At 38.9% G+C, this 8,964-nt stretch overlaps 1 protein-coding gene across 1 annotated transcript in view; it reads right to left on the bottom strand.

The window, feature by feature from the left end:
- TERF2 (telomeric repeat binding factor 2) overlaps nt 1-8,964 on the bottom strand; it is a 25,851-nt gene that overhangs the window by 16,230 nt on the left and 657 nt on the right. Inside the window, exons 2-4 of the mRNA XM_077755676.1 lie at nt 8,801-8,964; nt 8,602-8,697; nt 7,824-7,954 (exon numbers count right to left, since the gene is read on the bottom strand). The exon at nt 8,801-8,964 is cut by the window's right edge and continues 30 nt beyond it. Of these exons, the coding sequence (XP_077611802.1) occupies nt 7,824-7,954; nt 8,602-8,697; nt 8,801-8,964 (391 nt within the window). The remainder of the gene's footprint in view (nt 1-7,823; nt 7,955-8,601; nt 8,698-8,800) is intronic.

An 8,964-nucleotide genomic window follows, 5' to 3' on the forward strand; every position in this document is an offset into this window, starting at 1 on the left:
GCTACCATACTACATTTTGTTTATCCATTCACTGGATGAACTATATTTGGGTGTCTGCAAATTTTGGTGATTATGAAAAGATGCCTAAACCTTCATGTACAAGTTTCGGGATGAACATAACATTTCTCTAAAGTAAATAACCACAAGTGGGATTCTGGGTCATATGGAAAATTTATATAAGAAATGTCTAAACTGTTTTCCTGAGTGGCTATACCGCTTTGCACTCCTACTGGCAATGTGTGAGAGTTCCAGTTGCTCCTCATCCTCATTAGCACTCGTTAGTGTCAGTATTTTTTAAACTTTAGCTATTCTAATAGGTATGTCTTAGTATTCACTGTGATTTTAATTGGTATTTCTCTATTGACTAAATGATGCTGAACATCTTTTCATGTGCTTACGTACCATTTGTATGTTCTCTTTGAGGAGACTTTTGCCCATTTTTTAAATAGTGGTGTTTTCTTTTGAGAGTTCTTGATGTATTTTGAACACAAGTCCCTTGTCAGATATGTGATTTGCAAATATTCCAGTCTATAGCTTGTCTTAAGTATTTTGCTTGGAACAAAAGTTTTAAATTCTTGTTAAGTCCAACTTACCAGTATTTCCTCCTATCAAAATTTCCTGTTAGCCCTGTGTTGGGCTTGGGATTCTCTCTCATTCTCTCTCTCTGCCCTTCCCCCTCTTGCACTGATGCTCTCTCAAAATAGTTTCTAAAAACTTTTTTAAAGATGTTTATTTTTGAGAGACAGAAAGAGACAGAGTGCGAATGGGGGAGGGGCAGAGAGAGAAGGAGACACAGAATCCCAAGCAGGCTCCAGGCTCCAAGCTGTCAGCACAGAGCCAGACATGGGGCTCTAACCCACAAACTGTGAGATCATCACCTGAGGTGAAGTCAGACACTTAACCAACTGAGCCACCCAGGTGCCCCAAACTAAATATAGTTTATTAATTTTTTAAATTTCTTTTTTTACATTTATTTATTTTTGAGAGACAGAGTGAGACAGAGCATGAGCGGGGGAGGGGCAGAGAGCGAAGGAGACACGTAATCCAAAGCAGGCTCCAGGCTCTGAGCAAGCATTCAGCACAAAGCCTGATGCGGGGCTTGAACCCATTAAGTGTGAAATCATGACCTGAGCCAAAGTAGGACACTTAACCAACTAAGCCACCCAGGTGCCCCTATATATAGTTTTTAAAAAGTCCTCTTATATACCATGCTCTTAGTGTCATAGCTAAGAACTTTTCCTCTAAGTCCAGGACATAAAGATTTTATTTCATGTTCTCCTCTAAGTTTTTACAGCTTTATATTTTACATTTATTTAATTTTTTTTATTTTGAGAGAGAGTGTGCACTTTCATGAGTGGGGGAGAGGGGCAGAGGTTGAGAGTGAGAGAATCTTAAGCAGGCTTTGCGCTCAGTGCAGAGTCCAATGCTGGGCTCCATCCCAGAACCCTGGGATCATGACCTGAGCCAAAATCAAGAGTTGGTTGTTCAACTGACTAAGCCACCCAGGCACCTAGATTTTTCATTTAGATTATTTTGAATTAATCTTTGTAAGTTTTAGGTCAAGGTTCATTTTTTGGATAAGGACATCCAACTATTTCATGTCATTCATTGAAGACTATTCTTTTCTACTGAATACCTTTTTCCCATTGCATTTCTTTCACATTTTTCCAAAAATCAAGGCCTATTTCTGGATTCTTTTGTTCCATTAATCTATGCTTATAGTCCTGAGCAGCTTTATAGTAATTTTTTAAATTGGGTAGTGACTCCTCCACTTTGTTTTGGTTATTTTAGTTCGTTTGCCTTAGCATTTGTATTTTAGAATCAGTCTGTATCTACAGAAAATCCTGTTGAAATTGTGATTGGAATCATATTAAATCTATATTTTACCTGGAGAGAAATGACCTCTTAACTATATTGTCTTGGGGCACCTGGGTGGCTCAGTCGGTTAAGCGTCCGACTTCAGCTCAGGTCATGATCTCACGGTTCGTGAGTTCAAGCCTCATGTCAGGCTCTGTGCTGACAGTGCAGAGCCTGGAGCCTGCTTGGATTCTGTGTCTTCCTCTCTCTCTCTGCTCCTCCCCCGCTCACACTCTATCTCTATCTCTCAAAAATAAATAAACATTTTAAAAAATTTAACTATATTATCTTCCAGTTCATGAACATGGTGTGCCTTTCCAATTATTAGGTCTTGATATCTTTCATTAGCATTTTGTTTTTCCACATACAGATCCTGCCCACGTTTTGCTAGATGTGTACCTATTTGTTTTTCTTCTTTTTGGGAGCTATTATAAGTGGCACTGTTGTGGTAATTTTATTTCAAGTCATTCATTGCTAATATATACTGGAAATATGAATAATTTTTGTGTGACTTTGTATCCTCCAAAGTTGCTATATTTACTTATAGATTTTTTAGTAATATTACATGGGATTTTCCTTATAGGCAGTCATATCATCTGCAAATAGGGACAGTTTTTTTTCCCTTCCTATCTAGTCTGTTGCCTTTTATTTCTTGTTCTTGACTTACTGCACTGGCTAGGTCTTCCAGTATGACATGGAATGGAAATGGTGAGAATGAACATTTTTGCCTGGTTTTGGATTGTAAGCACAAAGCATTCTATCCTCCACCATCTAGTATGATGTGAGCTATAGGTTTTCAGTAGATGTCTTTTATCAGGTTGAGAAAGTTTTATTCCTAGTTTGCTGAGTGTTTTTATCTTGAACTAATGTTGAATTTTGTTAAATGCCTTTTCTGCATCACTTGATAGATCCTATGTTTTATTCTTCTTTAGACTAACAGAGTGTAGGACACTGATTGATTTTCAAGTTTCAAACCAGCCTTGCCTTCCTAGGATTTAGTTTCCCCACTGTGCCACACACTGCATCTGCATCCAGACTTAAGCAGCAAGACAGACAGTAGAAAAAGCAGTGGAATTTGCTCTGCATTCTAGGGATCACAGCTCCACTGCTAAAAGAGAAAGGGTTCTCTTCCTTCAGTTTTAGGTGCCAGCCCTGCTGCCAATGTCATCACCGGGCCACTGCTGCCACCAGTGCAGTATTGCCTGGGTGCAGGGGCAGGAGAGAAGGGAGAAAAGAAATCCTGGAATTTCTCCCACCCTCCCTGACCCTTAGGAGAGCCCTTTCTTGCTCCTCAGGCCAGAGAAAGCCTTTCTTGGAGTTCTTTCCATTCCTATCTGGAGTGCACTTCTAGGTTTCGGAAGCCTTCAACTTCAGGCTGGGTGATACCAGAGAAGGAAAAAATGGTCAGCTACTCATCACCATTTTGGTGGACTTTCAAATTCTCTTCTTCCCTGCTTACTATCATTTCCATTTCTGAATTGTCAGATAGCTGCTCTACACATTCTGTCCAGGACTCAGACTTGGATTAAGAAAGACAGAAGAGAATATACTCCGTGTCTTTTCCAGAATTAGAACCAGGTCCTACTGTATTTACTTTGTAAAATAAGAAAAGAAATATGAATGCTTTCAAAATCTAAATTAAAAGTCTGCCTCCGACATTTGTGCTATGAGCTTATCTTTTAAATCTATTTTTAATTTCCTGGAAAGTTTTTGTTTGTTTGTTTTTTAATTTTCAAAAGAAATAAACTCTTGCTTTTTCACTTGAGAGTTTTCAGAAAGCAGTGTAATTTCTTTGCTTATGTATCTATCTCTTAAGGTTCTTAGGGTATAAGCAATAGCAGTGGTCTCTGGCTAACTTAAACAAGAAGGAAATTCCAAACACAGATTTTCAATAGAGCCAAGAGAAGTTGGGGGGAAATCACAGAAAGCACAGAGAAAGAGAAAACCAAAACTCACAGAAGGGAAGAAAGGCTAAAGAAAAAAATGTCAGAAAGAAACCAGGCTGTTGTGGGAAACAGGAATACTCAAAAAGCTCTGACAGAGCTTTTTATTTCAAAAATTAAGGTACTTAGTGTGTTTTATGCACCCAGCTCCCTCAAATGGGGTAAGACCCCAAAAGAAAATGTACTGTTACCAAAGGTGCAGGGGAGAATGCTGCACAGCAAAAAATAAATGTTTTCCGAATAATATGCCATACATGTTACTCTCTGCTGTTCTCCACAGAAACCTAACTGAGGAATCTTTCAGTTATGAAGAGAAAACCAATTTAGCCTCATTACCATTTACAGCTTGCAGAAGCAGTTTTCAAACTTTTTAGTCTCAGGATCCCTTCATACTTTTAAATGTTAATGAGGACCCCCAAAGAACTTCTGTTTATGTGCGTTATATCACCGTATTAGAAATATAAAACAGAAGATTTTCAAATACTTATTAATCCATTAAAAACAGTAAATTCATTGCTGGTTAATATAAATATCTTTATGAAAAATCACTGTATTTTCTAAGATAAAAGTTTAATGAGAAAGCTGGCCTTCTTTTACATTTTGGCAAATCTCCTTAATATCCTACTTAATAGAAGAAAGTTGAATTCTTATATCTGTTTTGCATTCATACTGATGTGATGTGTTGTTTTGGTTAAAGTATACTAAAAAAACTCCATCCTCACACAGATATGAAGTTGGAAAAGGGAGTACTATTTTTAACAGGCCTTTCAGAAAATTGTGGATATTCTTCTTTGACTCTATAGCAAACATGGGCAAATGAACTTTTCATTATCTGTTACATTAAAACCTATTAGTTTATCTTGCATTTTAAATGGATCTTTTACCTATGAATGATATTATAATATAATGCATTGGCCACTTGAAAAATATTTATTTACTGAATTATGTAGATCTTCCAAATGTTGACACATTTGTTAAAAATATCTTGAAAATCACAGTTCTTACTAACCACCTCAATCTTATCAGAAAGTCTAAGAATTGGGAAACTGTCAGGTACATCAATATAAGTTTTTCAGAATTTTTTTTACTTGAAAGCTTTAGTTTTTACCAATGGAAACGAATACTATCAATTGTTCTCTCAAGTGACAAGTTCCCTTTGCTCTTTTACAAGAAAATGACTGCCAAATGCCCACACCTAAACAACTAAAATGTGTCAGTTCTTTTTAGTTAAAAAAAAAAAAAAAGGTGTTCCATTAAAAAAGTGGCTAGATCAGCGTGCAACTCAGTCACACAAGTGATTTCCTGAAGACAGCCATCAAGTTTTGGTATATGGCAGAAATGCTTCAGACAAACTTCCTACTTTGTCAGACAAAATACTGAAAAGATGTTTGTTTGCTCAAGGGTCTAGATCTAATAAAATTAACAATTTTACTGCTTTGTCAAAGATCTTAATTGAAACTGGCTTTTATTTATTTATTTTTTAACTGCAACAATGTGGCAATGAAGACTTCACTGACTACTCACACAGGTTACCATCACCTTGGTCATACTAAGGTACGAGCGATTTTACCCCTCACTGCTTCTGCACCATTAGTGCAAAGTCAATGCACTGCAAGTCAGCTAATGTTTTGGCACTGTTTATGAAAATAGTTTCTGATTCCTGAAGGGGTACCGAAGACCTGCAGAAATGCCTACATCATACAATGAAGAGTTCTAACTTAACAAATAACTTCATTTGATAAACTGTAGCAAAAATTTAACAGACTTTTAAATGAACTGTTGTGACACTTTACAAAAAGCTGAAAATGCATGGAGCCTAGCTACTTCATATTTTCCCAAAGATGACCATTAACAGATTCTATGACTCTAAATGAAAAATTTTTAATAATAAATTAGGAGGCAATGGATATAGTATCATTTAATAAGTAAGAGTTCAAGGTAATTGTGATAGCCAGCCTCTAAGAAGGCCTGCAGTGATCCCCACACCCTGCACAGTCCCATTACACACTAATCCATAGTTGGCCTGGTCTTTGTGACCAACAGCATATGGCACAAGTGATGATACTTCTGAAATTAGGTTATAAAAGACTGCAGCTTTTGTCTTGGGCTCTTGTTCTCTTGGATCACTTGCTCTAAGGAAAGCAAGCTATCAAGCTGTAAGCAGCCCTGCGGAGAGGCAAGGAGCTGAAGTCTCTAGCCAACACCCAGCAAGGAAGTGAGTCCTGCTAACAACCATGTGAGTGAGCATGAGAATAGATCCTTCAGCCCCAGCTGAGTCTTGAGATGACTGCAACTCTAGCAGACAGCCTGACTACAATCTCATGAGAGACCTCAAGCTGGAAGCACTCAACTGAACCACTATCAGATTCCTGACTCTTGGAAAATGAGAGGTATTATTTACTGTTTTAAGCTGCTAAATTTTGCTGTATTTGGTACACAGCAATAACAGTAATACAGTGAGTATAACAAGAAATCTGGTACCAGTTGGAAAATGGAAAAAGAACAAGGGAGTCAACATACAAGTATAGTTGACACTTTTAAGGTCATTTGGACTTTGCTGATGGATTTTTTCCTAAAGAAGCCCCCAAATGTGATCTATAAACTTAAAAATATAATAATAATAAAGCAGTAAATATGCAGGTGAAACCCACTAATAATCTTCCAGAAGAGGGGACAGAGATAAATCTATAGCTCTTGTGTTTTGAAGGAACTGCACTTCTGAATCTGCTACCTAACTTAACAGAAATCATATGAATTACTTTAAACTGGTACCATCTCTCTTTTTTTTTTCTTTTTTTTAAAGACTTTAGTTTTAAGTAATTTCTATACCCAGCATGGGGCTTGAACTTACAACCGTGATATCAAAAGTCGCATGCTCCACCAACTGAGTCAGCCAGGCACCCAATGGTACCATTTCTTTCCATTCCAAAGATCATTAGCTATTCTGAAAGTAGGCATAGATTTCTCTTCCTTTACTAACATGTCTTTTCTGGCATTGTCCCTCCATCACAAACTTGACTTACCTACAGTAAAAATCTATTCTTGGCATTATTCCTCTTTGGAATTTGGATTATCTGGGCAATCTCTCCAAAACCAAAAAATAGCTCCTGCCCAAGGTCCTTAATTTGATAAATATCTGTACCTCACCTACACTAATTTTTTTTTTTTTTAACAGGGTACCTAAGTACCCAGCACACAGCCAAGGGATGGACGTCTTTCTTGCTAAGCAAAGTTTTATCTTCCCACCCCTACCTGAGATCCTATCTTTTTAGGGGATGCTCTTTTCTTTCCTTACCAGTTTCCTTACTTTCTACCACCAAGGCAACTGTTCTTCTTTACCCCCCACCTCCACATCTACTTCCACACACGCCCAGCCTTGGTTACCGAAGCCATTTTTTTCTGACTGGTTCCCAGTGCCTGTCATGTTTTAAATAAAAATTAGTTCTAGTATTTGAAGTTACCTGAGCATGACACACAGTCCCAAATCCCTAAGACACTCCAGTAGCTTTTTCCTTTTTAAGAACACAGACTGTGCCAGCCTTCTACCATTACTGTTTTTCTGACTGGTTGATTATCCCAGCACCTTTGATTCTGTTTGTTCAAAGGCAATGTACCTCTTCAACGTCAGTCCCACATTTCTCAAGGCCCCAGTTATTCTCTTTGGTTTATTATAAACCAGGATGACCAAATCCTTGGCCTGTTACTTCTAGCCCTTTCACGATGCTCCTGAATGGTGTAATAACCTCCAAAATGTCAGTCTTCAACGCTAACCCATTTCCTGTGTATTGCCTCTCCTGCCAAGGCCACGAGGAAGGCACCAACATCATAAAAGCAGCATACCTGCCATTAACACTTTCCAAGCCTGACCTGGGAAGGGGTCACCTGAAGATATATAACATCTGTGTCTATGTCTGAGTGTGTTCACTTGCTCTCTCCATCCCCGCACAGAAAAGATAAGCAATGGTATCCTCAAAGACATCTGAGTTTTGTCAAAAGAAAAAAGAAGTAAAAATAGAGCCTTACAGCCTCCTTGACCAGTTTTCTACTGGATTCCACCACTGCCTCTGTCAATGTAAATTCCGTTTTAATCATCTCCAGCACATTGATAGCTGATTCCAGTGGTGTGAGCTCAGCCTCCATATCAAAGGAACAGTCTAGGACAAAGAGCACAGTTTTCACTTTAAGCGATTTTACAAGGAGCAGAAACAATAGGTCCAAAAATACATGTTTATCAGAAAAGACACATGTAAATATAGTAAGATTTGCATTTAATTTGCTAACAAACTGGCTACAAGCTTACCAACATGTTAAGAGTTCAAATTGAAACCAATGAATTTGAAATGGCTATTTTTTAAATAATTTTCAAGACAAGTAAAAAAAAAAATTAACACATGTATTTACATCTCAGATTTCAGGGTACACACATCCTCTTCAGATACAAGCGATCAGAAACTGGAGACAGTTTTGCTAACAGCTCTTAAGTTCAATTTAAAAAAAAGTGCTCATACTCTGGAAAACATTCTACGGGGAAAAATTTGGCCATCTTAACATAACTCATTAGATCGCAGCAAAGTTGGGGCAAGAAACAGGTGGGAGGAAATAAAAAATAGAAGAGCAGCCAAGAGAATCTTAACTGGAAAAAACTAGACCCAGAACAGATTCATTTTAGAAGGAAAAAGACCACTGTGATCGAAACACAGTAATGCACCTTCACCCCGAATCCTTCAGTTCTGGACATAAGTTGGAAAATAACAACATAACCCTAAATAAGTAAGCCCTGAGAACACAAAAACTGCCATACCTAAATTTTCCCCTTCTTCAATTCGCGACAGACACTGCATAACCCGCAGCAGCCGGGAAACGGTATGCTCCTTCCCCAAGGGCCTGACAAGCAAAGCTAGAAAAGAAGACATCGTTGGCTCAGTGACCCCCAGCCCCGACACCCGGGCCCCACAAATCCCCTTCCTCGGCCAGCCTCCTTCCCCAGATCCGGCCCTCACCCTGCATGATGTCCCGGATCTGCCTGAAGTCCCCGTACCGGCTACCCCGAAAGGCCCGCAGCGCCTCGTGGAAGTAGAACTTGAGCACCCAGCGGTTGACCGCCTCCTCTAGCCGTGCCTCCCCCGCGCCCCGCTCCGCGGCGCCCCCCCGCCCCGGCTCCTGG

This window comes from Crocuta crocuta, unplaced genomic scaffold (genome assembly GCF_008692635.1).
Source record: "Crocuta crocuta isolate KB4526 unplaced genomic scaffold, BGI_CrCroc_1.0 scaffold152, whole genome shotgun sequence".
Taxonomy (NCBI): domain Eukaryota; kingdom Metazoa; phylum Chordata; class Mammalia; order Carnivora; family Hyaenidae; genus Crocuta; species Crocuta crocuta.